The sequence below is a fragment of the Dendrobium catenatum genome, unplaced genomic scaffold (genome assembly GCF_001605985.2).
Source record: "Dendrobium catenatum unplaced genomic scaffold, ASM160598v2 fragScaff_scaffold_9, whole genome shotgun sequence".
Lineage (NCBI taxonomy): Eukaryota > Viridiplantae > Streptophyta > Magnoliopsida > Asparagales > Orchidaceae > Dendrobium > Dendrobium catenatum.
Genome location: NW_021318471.1, coordinates 2,528,607 through 2,550,486, shown reverse-complemented (window position 1 = coordinate 2,550,486; position 21,880 = coordinate 2,528,607). Strand labels below are relative to the sequence as shown.

Here is a 21,880-nt window from a genome sequence, read left to right as displayed (position 1 = left end):
CTCGCAGAGAAATCACTACAGTATCTGAGCTTGGCTTTGGATCACAAGCTTGAATTATCACAGTGCACAGAGTTGTGAGAAATCGCTGCAATATCCTGAGTTTATGATCTAAAGTCGAGACTTCTCAGCTGTAGCAGGTGTTTCTGACATGTTGGCTTAATATATAGCGCTAGTGCATAGGTTCCAACTCAGGTAGATCATCTTGTTAGGCCTTCACACCTTGGCGTCATCAAGAAAAATACATGAAGATGATGGCCCGCACCCTGCTTTTTTCTACGTTTAATAAAAAATATTGAATAGTTCTTCCCTCTCTGCAATACTTTTATGATGAGAGTGGGAAGCACCATCTTGAAGCCTGTAATCTTCCATTCCTTGAATCTTTCCTCGAGAACATTTTTTACTTGTTAATTTTAGTTTTAGGTTTAACAATTTTTTTTATAATCAATGAACATTAGCATTAGTTGTATACATTGTTGTTAAACTTTTACTCATTTAAATGCGTTATCTGTGGTTAAAATTTACGATGTTACAAGTTTTAAATTACTGTTATTTAAGGAAATAATCTTATCTTGAATTCTAAATTTTATATCTAAAGATTGTTCTAGAGTTTGGACCTGAATTGAACCAGAAAAAGAAAAGGATTAATGTTCAATTGATAATTTAATTGGGGGTTAAACTAACTAATGTAATAAATATTAAAATTGTCTAAACATTACTTAATTGACATAATAATGATACAAATAGATGATAAAATAAAGAGAGCTAACACAAGAAGTAGCTTATATAATTTCGAACTTAAACAACTTGTATATTTAGTTGACTAATCTCTTCTTTTATAACCATAAATAAAACTTTTTTAGTTTTATAAATTAATCGGTAAATTTTGGCTTCAAATTATTTATATCAAGATTAAATTTAGTTATCTAAATTAAAGCAAGCAATGGTGATTTGATCATCACATGAAATGAGTCATCAAACAAAAAAATAATTTCCCTATATTTACTTTACAATCAACCAAACAACTAAGTAGTTTAAATGCATTACATTTATTTTACTCTATATTTTTAAAATATATATGTTATCAATGCATGCTACCAAATAGCTTCTAAATTGTTCTTGAAGCATTCCTCGAGCCAAGCCTTCTTGTATTGTTTTTAATCTAACATTCATCATATTAAGCATTGTTTCTGTTGATACCCTACAACATCCCTTCTCCTAGTCTACTTGGTAATAGAGAAAATCATGATGTGCTGGCATTCTGCTTCTTAAAGCATGTTTAAGGAAAACATTCAAGAATTCTGCTTAAGCATATTTAAGCATATTCTGGGGAAAGAAATGATTTGGAGTGAATCTGATGAGGACATCAGAGATCAACGGTTACGATCGTGCCTATTTATTTTGATTTATTTTATGTTTTTGATTTGTTATTGTTCTTTTTCCCTTTCTATCCTCACTTGAGGCTTTGTCTTATGTATGTGATGCAAGCACACTAGTTTAAAAAGCCAAACAAGGAGAACAATGGGCAAAACTATAACCAAACTCGATTCAAATACTAGCAATCATCTATTAGCACAAAAACCGACGGATAAAAACTAGAAGAAAGATCAAAAGAAATAAAAGAAATAATAAAAGTCGCTATCCTCAGAACAACCGATAGAACGGTTTCCTCACATGCATCGAAATGTAGGTTAAGTAAAGTATGTACTTAGGGCTAGCAAACCGATGGTTCACCATAGCAAGAAGGTCCAAACGTCCAACCAAACTCTTCCAGCAAATGCTCCCAAATCAGCCAACAAACACCTCCAAAGCTCAAGAAGAAAACTTGCGTAGAGAAGAAAGAGATAAGAAGCCCAGACAAAATAGAGGAGAAGAAGAAGTGGACAAAGCTCTCAAGCTTTTCCAAGAAGAAAACCCTCAGGTTTTAAAAGAGGAATGCTCAATAATTTTAACCAACCTTTCCCCACAAAAATCATCTTCTATATATAGGCAAGAGTGGGGAACCAAACGGCCATAAACCTCCAAATAAGCCAATTAGATTTTAGGAAATGAAAGGCCAACAGCCACAACAACAAATCCCAAACGGCACAGTAGAACAAAGAAGGGGATTCACGGAACCAAGCAGAAAACCGCAGAACCGAGCAACCATCCGCAAGAACCAAAGGGGCAAAGGCACGGGAAAACCACCGAGCACAGGAAACCAACAGCCAGCCACGGAAACCCAAGGGACAAAGCACGGGAAATCACCCAGCTTAGGGAAGTGAGAAGAAAGAGGGGAGGAGAAGAGACAAGTCCACTCCAAATTGAATCCAAAATTTAAGAGCATACCTTTTTAGATTAATGAGCTAGGTAGTTCAATAAATCCCTCAATGAATGAACTAAACTTCAGCTCAACATTAATGAGCTAGCAACTTAGAAAAATAAAGCTCAACTCTAATAAACCACCACCTCCTATCATCATTTTAAGCTCAAACCGAGAACCATAAGCCAACCCGAGAACCAGCAGCAGCCCAAAGGACCTATCAAGACAGCAAACCAAAGGTCTACCAAAGCCCAAGCACAACCTACCATGATCATTGGATGCTTTTCCATCATTGGATAACTAAAAAAAATATAAAACTAAATTAAAAACTAATGTTCAATATTCGATAATGAAAATACATAAATTATGATTGCATCAGTATGCCATAGGGGCAATAGTGTCTTTGTTATTTCCCCTTCATGTATTTTGGCTATTTAAAGCCACCCTCTTCCTTTGGAGAGGTTGATGAATGAATGCTAATGAAAATTCCTGCAATCTTGTGTTTGTGTGAGAGCTTGAGAGCTTTGGAGAGAATTCCTTAGGAGAGGGAAAACGGATCACCCACCAACCTTGGAGATGGTCGGGTTCGTGGTTTGTTTTATCGTTCTTTTCGATCAATCTTTTCTTCCTCCTCTCCATACCTGTCCGCCTCTCTCTACTTCTCTACCGCCGGCCACCCTCACCCTAGCCATAAATTTTCTTCACTTTCCCACTACCCGCCGGCCTTTTCCCTCTCCCACCATCGCCGGAATCCTCCAACCACCGCCCCACCCACCGGCTCCCAACCACCTATCATCACCCTCATAAACCACCTAGCCGCCGCCCCTATCACCCAACACTCTAGTCCAAACCGTCGGCCACGCTTTCCCCTCCCTCAGCAATTGCCATTACACTTTTCCTAAATTAGTTCCTCATATTTTAGGTAACTCAAATAATCGCAAATTCAAATCTATTTGAATTTTGAAATTATTACCTAAAATATAAATCCTATTGAAAGTTGCCAAATCCTAATTCATTTGAATTTTAAATTAAATTGGGATGAGATCTCTCTTCTCTAATTTAATTCCCTAAATCAAGAAGGCCTTAAATGCTCCCATTAATTCCCCCCATATCTTCCTATGCCGCCGGCCCCCCACCATATAATTCCTCTTTGGAATTCTTTCCAAAAGCCAAGCCATATTCTTGGAAATAATTCAAGTGTTTCCTCCCTCTCTCTTGGCCGAAACTCCCTAGGCCCGCACCTCCTTATTTTTTTTTCCAAAATCAGACTTTTAATTTTGGAATTAAATCCCACCTCCTAATCTAATCCCACCGCCCCCTCTCAAAGCTCTTCCCATCTTTTCCTTCCTTTTCTGGAGACTCCAGTTGGTTGTCCACATATTCCAGCATTATTGACTTACTGTCCTGCATCCTTGAAAACCCGAGATTGCTGTCCAAAAATTCTGGACTATTTATGGTGGCTACCTTGCCACCCGGAGGCCATCGTGTGCTGTCCAAGAGCTTCATTTTGCTATTTAGAGAAACCAGTCCAAAGATACTTGCTGCCCACCCGCCAAAGATCATCAAACTGTTGTCCCAAGGCAGCTAGAGGTTGCATGTTGCTGTCTACTTCCTCTCAAGCATATAAACACCACATCAGAGCTTTGTTCAATATATTTATTTGGGTGATCTCTGTTCCTATTCTTTATCTTTTAGTCGTTCTCAATTGTAGCTTTAATTGACTCATTGAGAGTTGTGTTAAATCTTCACGCTAAAGCCTAGCATTAAGAGTTGTGTGAGAGATATTTCATAGCTAGGGCTGGAAACGAACCGAGCCGAGCCGAGTATGCGAGTGTTCATGTTTGAGTTCGTTTATCATTAGCTTGTTCAAGTTCGGTTCATGTTTGATTCGAGCTTTTTTGTTTGTTCATGTTTGGTTCGTTTAATTTCAAGGTGTTCATGTTTTGTTCATGTTCAGTCATGTTTGGTTCGTTTAATGCTTATCGAGCTTTAAGCAAACAAGCCTTAACAAGCTATGTTCATGAACATATTTAATAAACAATCTATTGAACAAACAAACATTAAATTTTTTCGTAAACATCTTAAACAAACAATTTAACAAACATAGACAAATGTGAAATGTCTTTTGTTCAGAAAATTAAATTTAAAATAAAAGAAATTATCTATTTAAAATGAAAATATGATTAATCTATATGAATATATTCTTAAATGAAGCTTACCTATTGCATTTCTCTCCATTCGAGCTTTTATCGAGCTTTTTATCGAGCTTAATATCGAGCTTGTTCACGAACTTCAAATGATGTTGTTCGTGAACATAAATGAACCGAACTTGTTCAAGCTTGTTTATTTAAGGATCGAGTATTTAAAATGTTGTTCAAGTTTGTTTGTTTAGTTAGTTAAACGATCACAAACGAGCTTTAATCGAACCGAGTATCGAGTAGCTTGTCAAACGCTTGGTTCGCTTGCAGCCCTATTCATAGCACTACTCTTATTGTTAGATTAGGGATTTCTTGTTGAAACCCATCTCGTATGTAACGTCAATAGTAAGTGATTATTATGGGTTTTTTACTTTTCGTGAGTAACTTAGCCTAAGCTTGTGTTTAGTGTTTTTTGGTTTTATTTCATTGTTTGAATCATCATTAAGTTTTAATTAATTAGCTCTTACTCAATAAGCATGCAAAATCCTTATCTAAATCAAATTTTCATACATGTCCTGCATTAGAATCTTTCAAGAAATTTTATGTTCCTCTAGCTGAAGCAAATGAGATTGAGAGTGCAGGTTGGGAGAGGGAGGGTGGAAAGGACAAGTAAAATTGCATAAATGCTTGCTAGTTAGGTAGTATACGGAGGAGGTTGGGGAAGTGAGTAAATGGTATGATATTGCTTTGTGCTTATGTAATTGGAACTTATTCCTAGATTGGGCACCATTTGGCATTGATATATAATTTGGTTAGATTAGTTGGGGTAGGAAGTTGAAAGGGTAAGAAGATTTGCAAGTGTGTGCGCGATGGTAATGATGAGGATAAAGGCTTGCGTGTTGGAAGCTATATTTTCATCAGTTGAAGGGTGGATTCATTGACAAAAAGGATGGGAAATTAGGATTGGTCCTTGTTAAATGTGGTTAGAGGGAAACTAAAGGTTTGTTATAGGTAACTGGAACTTATCTAGAATTTGGAGTTGTCCAAACTCTAAAATTGAAGCCATTTTTTTAGGAAAGAAAGAAAACTAACACTAGCAAGGAAATGTGATGCGGACATCCGATCATGAAGATTTTAAAAGGAGGAGACGACGATCGACGGCCGAGATCATTCCACCTTATCTTAATTTGTTATTTGTAATTTTATTTTTATTATGAATTTTCCCTTTTTACCCTTACTTAAGAGGGTCGTCCTATGTAAGCCCTAGGGGCATATGTGTCTTGTTTTAGTTTCTTAAGCCTATATATAGAGGTCCTTGCTTGTGTAATGTAAGGAGGAATTATTAAGAAAAGAAATTTTGTTTGCACTTGTGTTCTTTGGAGAGAACTTGAGGTGAGATTCCTATGGGAGGGAAGTGGAGTTTCCACCAGCTGCATGATAGGTCTGGGCTCGTGGCGTGAAGTCCTTTGGAGAAGGGCAACGTATTACTCGTCAGTTGCAGGATGTGTCCGGGCTCACAGTTGTATCTTTCTTTCCCTAAATCCTTTTCTCCTCCTCCCCTCTCTCCACCTCAAGCCGCCGGCCTAAGGCGTCACCAAATTCCTTACTGCCGGCCACCTAATTCTCCCGCACCCACTAACCTCAACATACCACCACATCTCCAAATCAGCCCCTCAAAGTCCACCCAATCGCCGGCCCATCTCCAACACCTCTAGCCAAACCGCCGATTGCCATCCCCCTCCCTTGCCTCCAATTCTTCAATCTCCACTTGAATAATTTCCTTTCTTGCTTAACTTCTTTGGGAAAGTCATTTAATTTTAAATCAATTAATTCAAATTTGAAATTTGAAACCTTTCCTAAAATAGAATCCTATTTTAGAAAAGTTTCTAAAATCAAATTTAAAATTAATTTGATTTGGATTGGACATTAAGTCCCATCCTAATTAGTAAATCCCAATGATAAAAGTGAATTCGGCCATCCCTCCAAAATCCTATGAATTTCAAATTTCAAACTCCTCTTAATCACTTTCCTAAAATAGTTTCTTATTGATTAGGAAAGTTTCCTAATTAAATTCAAGTCATTATTTGAATTTAAATACTTTCTTAATTGATGAATTAGTTTAGGAAATTTCTTTCCTTTGAATAAACTCTAAAATCATATTTTAAATCTGATTTCCAATCAATAATTAAAGTCATGGGTTCACATACATTGAACTTAGACTCCCTCTCTCTCTTCTCTTTGGCCGCCCCCCTCCCCCTTCCCCATTTAATTAATTAGCTCATTAATATCACCCCAATCAAGCCCTTAATTCCTCTAATCAAATCCCCAATTAAACCCATTCATAGACCGACTCCCCCCCTCGTCCTACATCAAAATGGTTCTTTTATTCCCGGTTTAGCCTCAAGAACTTTTATTTAGAGGTTGTCCAATGAATTACAATTCTTCAATTCAATGCAACTGAATTCAATTTAGCTGCGTTCTAGCAAATACAATTTTAACTACAAATCACAACTTATATAAAACAACCATAATAGTAATCTATTTGCTGAAATATGCATTTTATAACTTTTTCCAGGTACTTTATTTGAGTCAAAATCTATCATTCCCTTTGAAGCCTTTTTTTTTTTTTTTTAAACGTTGATTCCTGACCTCAAAATGAGCTAGGCAAGTTCACAACTTTACACCCACGCCAACAATGATTTTATCTGCAAAGTCAAACTCAGGAAGATGTCAAGAACATCAGGACTGAGTTTTCACCAGCTAAAGAACTACAAGAGTTGAACCGCTTCCTGCACTACCCTGAAAACTGCGGGTGACACTAGCAGGTAGAATGGAGTTTCAAGAACCTGTTGTGGTCTCTATTGATTCATGGATCCTAGCAAACGTTCATCGGAGTAGAAGCCAACAAAAGTACCATTGATAAGTACCCAAAACATATAGAGCATTTGGAGCAACTCGAAATCCAGAAGTGAAACCAAAAATTCTAGTAGGAAGATGTCACGACCCGACCCGGCTAGCCCGAGTTAACGGGACGGGAGCAAAAAGGTCGTACGGAAAAACATAAATAAACATAAACCATTTATATTAATGCTTTAAACATCATCCAAATATTAATTGAAAGAGCCACTAAAATACACCCGAAATGAAATAAAAGTTTCAAACCATTAACTGTCTCACATAACTACTAAACTTTAAACATTCATTACATAAACTCCAAACCTTAAACTCAAACCCACAAACTGCATGGAAAAATAAACTCAGACTCAAACTAATAACATAACAAGGAACCTTTCATCCTCCTGAGGTCCCCTACGTAAAATGATTTTAAAAGAGACATGTCAAATCACCCTTCATTTTTCCTTAATGATTTCCTACGACACTTAGTAGATTTTTAATTAAATAGGTATTAATTTTCGGATTAATTAAATACCTAAATTTTGGAAATTCATAAATCTCCTATTTCATCCAAACATTGATTCTAAATTGATCCTTAACATATAATAATAATAATATAATATTTTCGGATTAAAATAATCATGAAAATTAGTGAAAATAAAATTTTCGTCCAAAATCAAAATTTCCGCATTAAAATCATTCCCAATACCCTTAGAAATCATTTTCGTATAGGTGTTTTACGAAATTAAGTTTTAGGTCAAAAGCCCTAACTTATAAATCTCCAAAATTCTCCTCAAATCTCTATGTTTTTAATGCCAAAACAATCTTCTAAATATTCCTTAAAGATTTCGTAAAGAAATTGCGAAAGAAAATCGAATTTGGAAAAAACCTAGATTTTTCGATCTCAAATATCTAGAGATTTAGAAGGATTTGTTCTAAAATAATCGTACCTGAGTATTCCACTCGTCGTTCTCTTCGATTCGACCTAAAACTTTCGCCGGAAGATCGTCGCCGGAACGCACGTCGCCCCTTGCCCGACCGCCGGACCGTCCGCTCCCTCTCTCTCGTTTTCGGTAAAATCACGCGTGAATGGGGAGATGAGGGCTCGGTTATGCTATTAAGAGGAATTGGGGTTTGCTACAATGACCATATTACCCTCACTTCAGCAATTTCGGTTTAAGGGTTAAGTAAGGGTATATTAGGTATTTTTAGGCTTCTAAAATTAATAACTCCAAAAATAGGCAAAATTGGGTATAAGTTCTATATACCAAAACGATCAAAATTTCGTGTAGGATTTTCTAAAATTAATTTCGTTGAATTCCGTTAACGTTGAAAATTCCACTAAATTCTCGTCGCGGCGCTTTAAAAAGCGTGCAAAGCCTAAAATAGGATTTTCGGGTTTTACAGAAGAAGAGAGAACTAACACTAATGGGGAAATGGTTCTTTGCTGTCCAGTTCAGCCCTGACAACTTTTATTAATAGATTGTTTAATGCACTACAATTCTTAGTTCATTGTAACCAAATTCAAGTTAGTTACATTCTTGCAAATACAATTCTCAATACAAATTATAGCCCATATGAAGCAACCTTAACAGTAATCTAGCTGCTGAAATACACATGTACTGCTGTTTCCAGCACTTTATTTTGAGTAAAAATCTGCAATAAACTTTCGAGCTTCCACTAAACTAGGCAAGTTCACAAGAGTTTGGATCCAAGTTGAGCGGTGGTTAGATGCACTGAGGGAGATCACCGACATTGGTTTTCTTTTTCCCATTTTATTAGCAAGGGATAGGTTCTGAATGGCTTTACAGAAATTTAATTTTTAAAATCTGTTGGTAGGCATTTTTTTTTATCCATACATCCATTCCAAAACTCAGATCGATCAAATGCAATGAAAAAAACAAATAATTGGTGCACTGTTGCTCTTGGCCATTAAATAACGCCTTGCTCTCAGCAATGTATTCAAATGTCGCATGTTTCACAAAACGGACCACCCCAATGGGTCATGATTATCAAACTTACGAAGAGGGGACTCCAATATAAATTTTATTGCATGACAAAAAAATGACAAACAATGAACACAACGTAGTGCTAATATGGTTCAAAACACCTCGATCAAATAATAACCACTCAAATCTTGCTCGTTTTATAAAATGGGCTGTGTTGAGGCATTCATCATGTCAAAATTACCCAAAAAGATGCCTATATTGTTCTAGACACCTTGCATAAGAGGCGATGCAAAATTGGCTTATGAGATTAAGGAGAAATTGAGCAATTTTAGCTCTTTTAAATTATATATAAATAAAATGGAAAAAAAAAATTCTTTGCCAAACTAGTGTCGATCATAGCCTCCTTCTCCTCGGATGCACGACCACAGTGCCACAACTACATCGTGTCTATGCGGTATTCCTGCTTCCTGTCTCCTATCATATACAAAAAAAAAAGTGAAATATAATTGAATATAGAAAATATGCTTTCACTTTGAGAATGGGGATGCTTCTATTGCTTCTTCCATTGTCTAGAGATTTTGGTGTTATACTTATTAGACTATGAAGCTGCTAACATGATTCAAAAGATTTCAAATAAAATAACTTGAAGCACTAATTCTTGTTGCAATAGTTGTTCACACTTTTTTTTTTTTTTTAATGGTTTTAACCTCCAGGCTATTCTCATTAAGAAAATAATGATCTATAAAACAGTTTTATGTGCTTTAAAACTGTTGTGTCAAAAGTTTCCTTATTTTGGTTTATAACCTCTAGTCTTTTTCCACGTACATAATGTCTATAAAATAATTATCATATTTTTTTAAAATTTTATGATGTTAATTTTGCCATTATTTTGTTTTTCTGTTTTTTCTGTTAGACGGTAATTGGCTTTCTTCTATGCGTTTTTACAAGTTTTTCTTACAGTAAACTAATTATTTCTGCCCGCTGAAAATCTTATCTACTTGCTTACATGCACTTTCCCCTAAGCATCAGTCATTTTGCAGATTGAAGTTCTTGGTGTTTCCCTTCCTTGGAGGGACATATTTAGTAAGTGTGGACTTGGTGCTAAATTTATCAAAACTGCAGGACCAAAAGAACACAGCTCTCTCATAATTAATCAACACGAAGCCTTCTCAAATCCATTTTATGACTCACTTCCAAAAAATAATACTGCTCCTTCAAATGGAGGTTTATTAAAATTATCTCAACAAAATATTGCCAGCCATGCAGTAGACCTTCTCACAGGTGATCCAGTATTATCGCATTCCATATCTCTGCCGGAGTTTTCGAGTACAATAGAACAAACAATGCCGCAGAGTGGAAGCCTTGATTTCTTCAACAGTCCCACTCCTGATCGACTTCCTTCTGCAGAGCCTACTGAATCGCTAGAAAATTTTAATAATGATCATGGAGACACAAAGAGCTATATTAACATCTTTAAATCCTTTACTTCCAATAAGGTATGTCCACTTTTATGGCATGTTCTTCTAATGGATCTTTTGTTTATTTTAATTTACTTATTTGCTTTTTTGTAAAAAATTATGAAAGTGCATCCAGAGTGCATGGGCCTCAGTAATGCAAAGTATGGGGAGGACCGGGATGTTTTGATAAAAGCAGCCCTTCCGTTGCATTAAGGAGATCTATTAATGAGAGAGTTTATATTATTTGAGTTTATGACCTTTAGGTCATAATTGAGGCAACATACCATTGCTTCTAACCAATATTCTATATGTATGAAAAATTTTTAAGCTTTAATTTATTTTATTACTTGCATTTATATATCAAATACAATATTGATGTGCTATTTGGTTATGCTCTTTTATTTCTTGATGGGTAAAAATTGTTAAGCTTTAATTTGTATGGTTATGCTCTTTTATTTCTAGTTTATGTTATGCTATTTTTTATTTTTATAATACTTACATTAATATGTCACTATGATATTGATCATCATCATCATCATTAGTCCTATATCAACTATATTAAGTTGGCTTTATGAACTCTCATTTCCATTTATTTATATAGTGTTGCTTTAGGTGATATTTTTTCTTTCTAAATCATGTTGAACAATTTCTATTCATGTAACCTTGCCCTTATACTTCATAATTCTCTAGCACTAATATTATTTATTCATCCTATGGCTGCATTTTCTGCCCTTCATTGTATGTTTTTCAAACCATCAAGTCTTTTTAGAATTCTCTCTCTTCAATAGAAGTTAAAAATGATTTCAATTACCGTATGTTCAATATGATGTTGATATGTTGTCTAATTTGATTTTGCTCCAGATGTACGGCTATAGCTATCGTCCTAAAGCATGTGGTTTTTCATTTGACAGTATTGATTCAAATGGTTTATGTGATACGTTATGTTACCTCTAGTATTTTCATATTTCATGTTTGCTATGCTGATTTTTTGCAGCTGCATTTTTCAACGTGTCATTGATTCCTAACTTCTTCATTTTGTTGATGTAATTATTAACATAGCTCGTGAAACAGATGAACTTTTTCGGGATTTTAGTGATTGTTTCAAGAAATTTCAATAAACTAACAACTTGAGATCTACTGGTCATAAATAGATAATTTGGTTCATGTAAAGAACAACTTTTATTCGATAAAATTTCAATTTTCCAAGCATGACTAGCTAGTTTTGCCAGAAGTCATCTTCCTGTAGATCTGCAGGCCTGGATCTTCTATAGTTTAGTAACTTATTTCTTTGAACTTTTTTCTTCTAAATTCTTTTTTTATGGGTATTACGTGAGTATGTAATTGTTGACCTCTAACAGAAAATTCAAATAAAAAAAGGATCCTTATCTCCACGTCAACACCCAAAACCCTGCGAGATCCCTGTAGAAATGGAGGCCCATACCGATTTTCTGCGAAAAATCCTAGCGCAGCTCTACAAAGCGGAGCCAAATGGTCTCTTCACACCCACGTGCGAAAATATGCTTTATCAAGTCATTAAATACGACGACGAAGCAAAGCTCTCGGTTCATTCTCCTGCTGCTTCCTCACGTGCAAGTCTTTTTCTTCCTGCATACAAGCCTCTCTGCCTTCGACCTACCTTGTCGGACCAATCCAACGCCCAAAGCTCCGAACCCTGTCCGATTCACCAAAGTCGCAACTCACTTGACCGATCATAGCCCTTCTCTGACTCACGCGTTAGATCCCAGCCACCGGATCTTCTTCCCTTCTTTGCAAACCATCAAAACCTCGCACGCCGAAGTTGACTGTGACATCTGATCTCCTTTTCCCAACTGACACCAGTTCGTTCTGATCCATGCCTTTACCAGTCGAACTCGGCCGCCCCATGTCCGTTCTTCTTCAAGCCACGATCCTTTCAATTGTTCGTTCCTCCTCTACCTCCAACCATATCAATCCAGTCGACATCAAACCATCCATGATCCCCATTTGACTCTAACCTTACGCAAGGCCCTCACGCCCGAGCCAATCCCTGCCCTAGTTCCAACCTCGCCTCTGAAGCCCACACCCATCTCCGATCTGAGCCCACACTTGTAGCGCCACTCCAATCCTACAACACTCATAAACCCAAGCCCAAATCAACAACAAACCATTATACAACAATTCATTCTCCTTATTATCATTAATTATTAGTATTAACTATTACCGTTAATTAATACTATTGGTTACTATTATTAATAATATCTTTAGTATTATTAATATTAGCCTTATTGTATTTATTATTATTTTAAAATAAAAATAATATCTTTAGTATTATTAATATTAGCCTTATTGCTATTATTATTATTTTAAAATAAAAGAGAAAAAGAGAGACAAAAATCTAAAAAAGAGGGGAAAATTTGTGCACGCTCGTCGTCGTCGTCATTGTCTCGACATCACCACCGTCAATCCTCATATCGTCAAGGTATAACTGTTCTTTAAAACTTAAAACCTCAAAGTCCCGTTATTGGTGTTTGCAATGCACCGAGGGATCACTTATGCACGTTTTTCTTAGCGTGATGGGAGGGAACTCGAGGCGGGCAAGCGAGCCTTGTGCATGCTTTTCTTATTACAGCGGGGCAAAATTTAAGTATTCGTAAGTGCCTCAATGCCGGCGGGAAACAACTATGCGTTGTCAAACATGTACCCCTGAAGACCCATGCATGTCTTTCTTGGCGTAGTGGGGTTGAGTACTACGGTCGTGATGTCACTCGACACCGACAGTGCACGTCTTTCTTGACGTTGCGGGCAAGCTAAGACTCTTGTAGTTTCCCCTAAATGAGAGAGATGCCAAGAGGCTGCCCGCTGCCAAAATTCGGTCTGAAGATACATAAAACTTGAGCAATTACAGAGGACTGTATTTGAACTCAAACACAAAATGAACAGCAGGGGACTTGTGAACTTGAATGAACGGACCACAAGGAATTAAATATCAAACCATACGGAAAATGACATAACACTTAAAATTAAATTATACTTTGCAAAATACAAGGTCCAAATTAAATGCAAATGAACGAATACAAAGCTTGTGTTGGATAAAAGATTTGCAAACACTACTTACAAGTAGTAATGAAATTGTAAACAACACAATTTGATTTCATGCCATAATATGATGCTTTCAACAGATAGCATAATTTGTATTAGAATAATAACAACGAGTTTATAATACTCATCTTGGCCATGTAGTTAGTTGATTTGAAATAATTGCAATAAACACAAGGATGTGTGATGAGTGCAATAACTCCTTTATAATCAGAACCAACATAAGAGCAAGCACATTGCATTCTGCAAGCAATGAAAATGAAAAGGAATGTATAACTTGATCCTAGTTAAATGTGCAAAGATCTTTAGCATGTATATGATCTACGAATGATGACATACAATGTGTAACATTTATATAAGTATTGCAAACAAGAATACCAGTTTCCGATGGACACTGAAAATCGAGGCGCAAGTGAACGCAGTAATTTGTCGGTCAACATGCATGAGAAAATTATGATGTATGCAATGCATCATCTACACATCCAAGGCAATAGGTTGTGATGAATGCCAACGCTTGCAAACCACATTAGAAGGCCTATGATATCCACGACGGTCTATATACAATCTAAGCTGATAACTCTTGAATGTTCATGGATGGCCTACGAATAGATTCAATAAAAATCCACATAACACAGCAGCCGACCTACAAGTTGAAGAGATATGCACACTATACGCCATCTACAAGCAAATACAACTAGAAGGATTTGGCATGTAACATAAGATGAATGCAGTAACACCTATATAATCAATATGATTATGCAAACAAACAAATGGAACCTCACAAGTGATGAAGATTGAAAGGTTACTCATAAATAACAATAATAAACATGCAACAAACTTATGGCTTACTGATGGCCATATACAAGGAGCATGTAGTGATCGTGACAATTCACATACAAGTGCATGTAGGGAGCTTGTGGAGAACACTCAAATGAACGGCAATGTGCAATTCCCTGCAAGCACTAAATTTGATATGTGGCGCATGAACGAACATAGAACTTATGGTGAAGAGGAATTCAATCATTACTTGCTTACAAACAATGATTCGCGGTAGATAAGAATCATACATCCCACTCATAAACAACAAATAGTACGAAGATTTATGAGCAATCATAAAACCCATGATGGATAAATTGTCAAACACTTGCTTGCAAACTAATGTCAACAAGCCACAGTCAGTCTGAAGGGAGCATACAACATAAGTGCATGCAATTCATCTTAACCATGGACAGCATGTTTGTGAAGGATATGTGAAGAACATGAAATGAGTACCATGATTTACCTCCAACCAACGACATCCAACTCGTATATAAATATGGTGGTCGCCTACGAATGTTGAAAGTCAATACACAATGAACATGGTGAATTGTCGATGAACATATGTGGAGGATATCAACGATGAATACAACCCACCCAACAATCAGCATCAGTTCATAAATGAGCACATTCATCCACGTATAAGTAATGATGATTAACTTGCAAATGAATACACTGAATACTCTTGTAGATGAACACATTGAATGAATACACTGAATACTCTTGTAGATGAACACATTGAACCAGCTTGCAAAAACATGCAACAATTTGTCAATTAATATGTACGAAGGAACAATGTCAAATGCAACCACACTGAGCATCTGATATCAACATACAATGAATTGAAGACGGTGTATTCCGAAGGTCTGATGCAAATGCTGCCTTCATACAATCAATATCACTTGATTGTAAGTGAATACACCTTTCTCCTACCAATAAAGATGTACGACGTGCAATGAGAGTAGATGCCTACGAGCCGCTACAAGAGACCCATTTTATACTCAACATGTCGTTCGTAAGCAGAGATGGATGATAGGCAACAAGTAAAAGCTCCTACAAGCTGTAGAAAACCCGTCGTGCACTCAACATGTCACCTACGGGCTATGATGCACCAACACGGACACGTCGACACGACACGTACACGGGACACAACATTTTTTAAAAATATAGGACACGGGTGCGGCGTGGACACGGCATAATAATTTTTTAATATAATATATAAAAATTAAGATGACATTATATTAAAAATGACAAGCAATAATAAATCAATTTCATAATAACTTGTTTAGCTTATAACAAAAAGATATTTAGTAAAAAATGTCTAGTACAACCACAAAAATATAAACAAAAAATCATTTATTACAACATGAAGGTCTAACTACTCAATAGATAGAATGTTAGAATTATATTCAGAGGTTAATCTTTAGCCTTCAATATCATCATCATTGAATATCATTTCTTCCAACTCTGGTTCATCTAGAGAAAGATTTGCAACCTCAAACAATCCCAATATCATCAAGGCACTCGAACCCATCTCCGACAACATCCCACATCTTATTATCACATGTCATATAAAGTGGAATTTTCCTTGATAGAAGACAAAGATTTATATTCCTCCTAAATCCTAATGGATAATTTATATTTGAACTACTATCCTTCAACATAGAAATTATAATTGATATGAAGTGAAATCAAAATATCTCAATAATAAGACAACATGGATACAACAATATATCAGTTTGTTGTGGGTCCAAGGGAGCGCTGCCCCCTAGCGGGGTTCAATCTGTCAGGGTAAGAGTAATTTGAAGTTCTGCTTATTTTTAAAGTTCGTAAGTTATTTATATGGAAAGATATCGAGCACTACCGAGTATATACCTAGCGGTACTGAGCATGTACTGAGTGGTACTGAGCATGTACTGAGCGGTAGCGAGCATGTACCTAGCGGTATTGAGCTTATACCAAGCGGTACCAAGCTTGTACTGACCGGTACCGAGCATGTACATTAGCTTTTTTTGGTAATTTTCAAAAAACAACAATTAATATTTTAGGCATTGAGAATCAAGCGTCAATGTTATTTATCAGTCACCGAGAGAGGAGATGAAATACCTTCACTGCCAAAAAGAAGTCAAAATGAGAATATTTGATGATTGGGTATTAAGTGCGTACGTTGATTTGGTGTTGTGGATAGGAAATAAGAAATTTAGTTTAAATCCTGCAAAATACAATAAATTATATTAAAAAAAATTCATAAAATATTTAAGATACGCGTGTCCAATTTGCATTTAATATTTTTTAATCGGACACGTTTTCGACGTGTCCGACACGTGTCAAAGGAGTGTCGGACGAGTGTCGTGTCGGACACGGTGTCGGACAATTCACGCCTCTTTGAGGAGAAGTGTCGGTGCATCATAGCTTACGGGCAAATACATAAGGGCTACGACAAACACAAGCTTCTACGAGCTGTTGTATATGACCCATCAAATATTCCAAAAATCCCCCAACACATGCACTACAATATGTATACACACAAGCACAAATAAATGCATGTGCAATTGTATACTCGCATGGGCCCCGACGAGCGTAGCGTAGGCATATACGTGATGTCAGAGGATGCTAAGCGGGTCAGTAAATGTAGTCAAGTTCAAACACAATCCTTTTATGTGGGTCAGTAGAAGTCACATGGTATGAACTATCAAACAAGTATATGGCCATGACATTGACCGAGATATTTATTTTAATACGTTCATATTAAGCCTTCAAGACCTATAAATAATGAAAATTCACTAGACAAAGGCATAAGTCGACAATGAACCTAACCACTCTATTAGCAATTAGACAGAGTCGACAAGGTCCAACATATAATATTAAAAAAAATGCCTCCTAAATACCGGCATGGGTCTGACGAACGTGTGATATTTACACACGTGACGTCTGAGGATGCTGCGCGGGTCAAGAAATAAATTTAAGCTCAAGTCCAATTCTCTTCCTTGATAGGACAGGAGTTGATACAACTTGAACCAATGAATAAATATACAGTCACGGCATCGACCGGATATTTGGTTTTATACGTTCATATTAGGCCTTTATAGCCTATAACTAAGAAAATTCACCAACAAATACATAAAGCAAAGTTGGGTCATGCAGTTGGTCGATACAACTATAGATATTGCAAATCCAGAACTTACTGCATATAGAGTTCTTTATCTGAATGACTGATGAAGTAAGGGTATATGCGTCTAAACCAAAGTTATTGGGATGAGTTTACTACTGCCGTTGCTTTTATTGTGACTGCTATGATGATTTCAGTGTGTACCCGTAGATTCTTTTCAGTTTCCATTGAGTTGGATGCTTTTGTTCCTGGCTTGTAGTTGGTTGATAACAATGTAGTTATATATGCATTCAAATTGTTCTTTGGAAGTTACTAGTTGATATAACTTCTTAAATTTGTTTCTTGTAAACATCAATATTTATCTCATTTCTTGTTTCCTCGTCCAAATACACATCTCAGGGAAGGGTTCTTGATTTTCTGCAAACTTTAAAGCTTGAAATTGCCCGTCTTCGACTGGGCATTTCTGCTGCCGAAAGGGATAGAGCTTTATTAGCGATAAGCATTGATCCTGCAATGATAGATCCAAATTGCCTAATAGATGAGTTGTATATGGCAAAATTATGTAACCATGCCGACTGTCTGGCAATACTAGGACAGACAGCATTTGAAGATAAGATTAATGCTTCTATTGGTCTTGAGATACAAGATAATGATGAATTAGATTTCTGGAACATTGGTGAAGTTGGAGATACCTGCATTGGCACGAAATGTGAAGTTCGATTGGAGATTCAAACTTTTGCAAAATCAACTTCTACTGTTTCAAGTAAAAACTTATTTGTCTGCGCAGAATGTGAAAGAAAAGCTTGTAAATTTTGCTGTGCTGGACGGGGAGCTAGTTTGCTTACAAGCAGGACTTACAAAGATATGAAAATTTATGGTAGCTCATCAGACCAAAGTGGATCAAGTCATGGTTGGCAGAGTGATGGGACTTCCGCACAACCTTCATCTGCGCTGGGTGGGGTTATATGTAAATCTTGTTGTGATGAAGTTATACTTGCTGCATTATATGTGGATTATCTCAGGGTTTTGGCTGGCTTACGTAGAAGAACTCGTGCCGATGATGCTTCAGTTAAAGCCCTTAGCCATGTTCTGGGGCATGATGTAAGCAAGACATCAAATTTTTGGCAGGATAAGGAATGTTCCACGAGGCAATTAAAGAAACTACTAAATGGAGAGGAGTCCCTTGCTGAATTTCCTTATGCTAGTCTATTATACACGGTAATACTGCTTGATCCAATGCTTAAATTAATGCAAGTTTATTTTTGATCTCCCATATCCCCGCTGACTATTGTTGGCCCATACTGGAGTTAATAATAAATATTTTTTATTATTATTTTGAGCTCAAGGAGATATTTTTGCTTGTTACAGGTGGAAACAGCGGTTGGCTCTCAACCATTAATATCATTACTTGCACCACTCGGTGTGGGAGAGCAATATTCTTACTGGAGAGCTCCCCCAGGTTCTTCCACTGTTGAATTTTCTGTTGTTCTTGGAAGTTTATCTGATGTCTCTGGGGTTATCTTGGTTGTCAGCTCATGTGGTTATTCTACGTCAGATTGTCCTACCGTAAGAACATAGCATCAGAATTTACTTCTTTTGTATCATTTTGTTCTTATATTTAACTAGGACGTAAACGATATTCCATGGGCTAATTACTTTTGTGTTTATGGTGATGAATTATATAACCTCCACATTTAGAAGCCTTTTTGTATTTCTGATAAGTTACTTCCCGTATTGAATTCTCATATGTTTAGATTTTCTGCTCTTATTTGCAACATTATCAACTGAAATGCCATGGCCTATAGACCTCATAACCTCGCTCCTTGTTTTATAGTCTTCCTGTCCTCTCTCTCTCTCTCTCTCTCTCTCTCTCTCTCTCTCTCTCTCTCTCTCTCCCTCCCTCCCTCCCTCTCCCCTGCGGTCATTATGGTTCATGCATTTTTAACTAAATGCTGCATTTGATGATAGAAACAAAGGCCTTCATTCCAATTTATTCTTTTTTCCCTGTAGAGGATGTTATCCTGGATATGTTTTCATGTGTTCTCTAGCAGTACTAGCCTTGTCGTAGTTCACCCTTGGGCTCTAGATCACTTCGTTGTGCACTGTCAGTAATGATTTTTGCAATTTAAGCCTGTGGATTGCTGAGCCTGCGTGGTTGCCAGCCATGTATGCCACCCCATTAACTTGGCACGACTAACATGGATGAATTTTTGTTTAACTTATTCTTGATTCCATCTTTACCTTAAAACGTAGTAGTTCGTTAGATTAGCTCATAATGTCAATTTTTACTCTTCTTTTCTTTTCCACTGGTATCATTTTCTTATTTCAAATTTATTTGATCAGTAGATTTACGTTTCATGTTACTCTATGTTTTCTTTCTATTGCACTGGTATCATTATCTTTTTTTCAAAATCTGTTTAGTGTTTTATGATGGAGAATTTTTTCATCATTGGTGTACAGGTAAAAGTATGGGCAAGTAATAAAATACACAAGGATGAGCGTTCTTTCATGGGAAAATGGGATGTCCGCTCCCTAATTGCTTCGTCTCCATATCTTCATGGGCCTGAAAAATCTCAAAACGACAGTGATATTCCAAGGCATATGAAGTTTCTCTTTCGTAACCCTGTTCGCTGCAGGATCATCTGGATAGAGCTAAGTCTGGCTAAGCCGGGATCTTCATCCTACATGAAGGAAGATTTTGACCTTCTTGGTTTTGATGGAAATCCTTTTGCTATAACCAGGCCCAATGACTGTACTGTTGGGGAAGTTGCAAGCGATGCATGCATCCATGCAAAAAGGCTTATAGTATTTGGGAGATCTGTCAAAAGAGAAAACCAGGATACTTCGGAGAACTCAGAATTTATGAAAATGAAAATTTCCTTAGAAAATTCTCCACAATGGGGGCGATTCAGAGTATATTGCTTCCTTTAACAAACTTTTGCTGTATATATATAGTTCAGTAACTGACTAGTTGCCTTGCCTTAGGTTCCTATCGAAGCGGAAAGGTTAACATTTAATGACCTTGTCCTTGAGTTGTACATATCTCCTACTGCACCTGGGTTAGCTGGATTTAGATTGGATGCTTTCAGTGTCATAAGGCCTCGCATTGCTCATTCACCTTTTTCTTCAGATGTGGATTTATGGGATTCCTCACTAACAGGATTAGAAGACCGGTACATATACCCTGCTATCTTGTATATGCAGGTTTCTGCCATTCAGGTAGATGATCTCACTGCTCAAGGATATTCAGCGCTTTTGGTTTTTTTAATTTCTAGGCATTTGGGAAATTCGCTTTCATTTTATTTTCATCCCTTTGACTGTTTGTATGTTGCTTTCTGATGCATGCAAAAATTAGGACAACCCCCTAATTTTTGCAAGCAAAAGAAACTCTTCCTAGGATAATAAGAAGGATACAAAGACACTCTTGAAATAACAAAAAACAATAACTTTATAACATATAAAAAGGACACTTACAACTTTTGACACTTACAAACACACATAAACATACACCTAAACTTGCTTTCTTGGATTGATTGAGAAGAAATATACAATTGAAGTGGTCACATGCGGGGAGAAGAAATAGATAAGAGGCCGAGACGAAAGAGAACAATCTCGCAAGCTTTCCTAGAGGAGAAGAGAAGCACGGAACAATCTCGCAAGCTTTTCCAAAGAAAGAAGAAAAATCCTCATATTTTTTACTCCAAAAATTCCATCCTAACATTCTCTAAAACAACCACAAACATCTTCTATATATAGGTAAAGAAAGAGGAGCCAAACAGCCACCAAAAGAGAGCCCAAAGGACAACTTCAGCCACCCAAAACAGCCAACCAGCAATCAGTCCAGAAACAGTTCAGAAATAGCTCCCAAACAGCCAGCATTTAATCCAGAACAACACCTTAGAAGGCAACACAGAGAACTGGGTAAAAGCAGCCATGGGAAAGCAACCAGGGGAGAAACCGAAGGGGCACAAAGGGGACCGGAACCAACACCCAGCAAAGGAGTAAAAGCAATATAGAACTATAGAACCCTAAAGGTCAAACTAGAATTCAATGAAAACTTAAGCCTTGGGATATGAGAGTGAACCCTCCCATTCTTTCATACTTATAAGGACGAAGAAGTCTCATGTGAGACTCATAACATT

The 21,880-nt window shown here is 36.7% G+C and overlaps 1 protein-coding gene across 1 annotated transcript in view; it reads left to right on the top strand.

Moving 5' to 3' along the window:
• LOC110110272 (probable phosphoinositide phosphatase SAC9) overlaps positions 1-21,880 on the top strand; it is an 80,220-nt gene that overhangs the window by 52,252 nt on the left and 6,088 nt on the right. Inside the window, exons 9-13 of the mRNA XM_020841667.2 lie at positions 10,322-10,777; positions 18,138-18,956; positions 19,107-19,304; positions 20,199-20,651; positions 20,724-20,957. Of these exons, the coding sequence (XP_020697326.1) occupies positions 10,322-10,777; positions 18,138-18,956; positions 19,107-19,304; positions 20,199-20,651; positions 20,724-20,957 (2,160 nt within the window). The remainder of the gene's footprint in view (positions 1-10,321; positions 10,778-18,137; positions 18,957-19,106; positions 19,305-20,198; positions 20,652-20,723; positions 20,958-21,880) is intronic.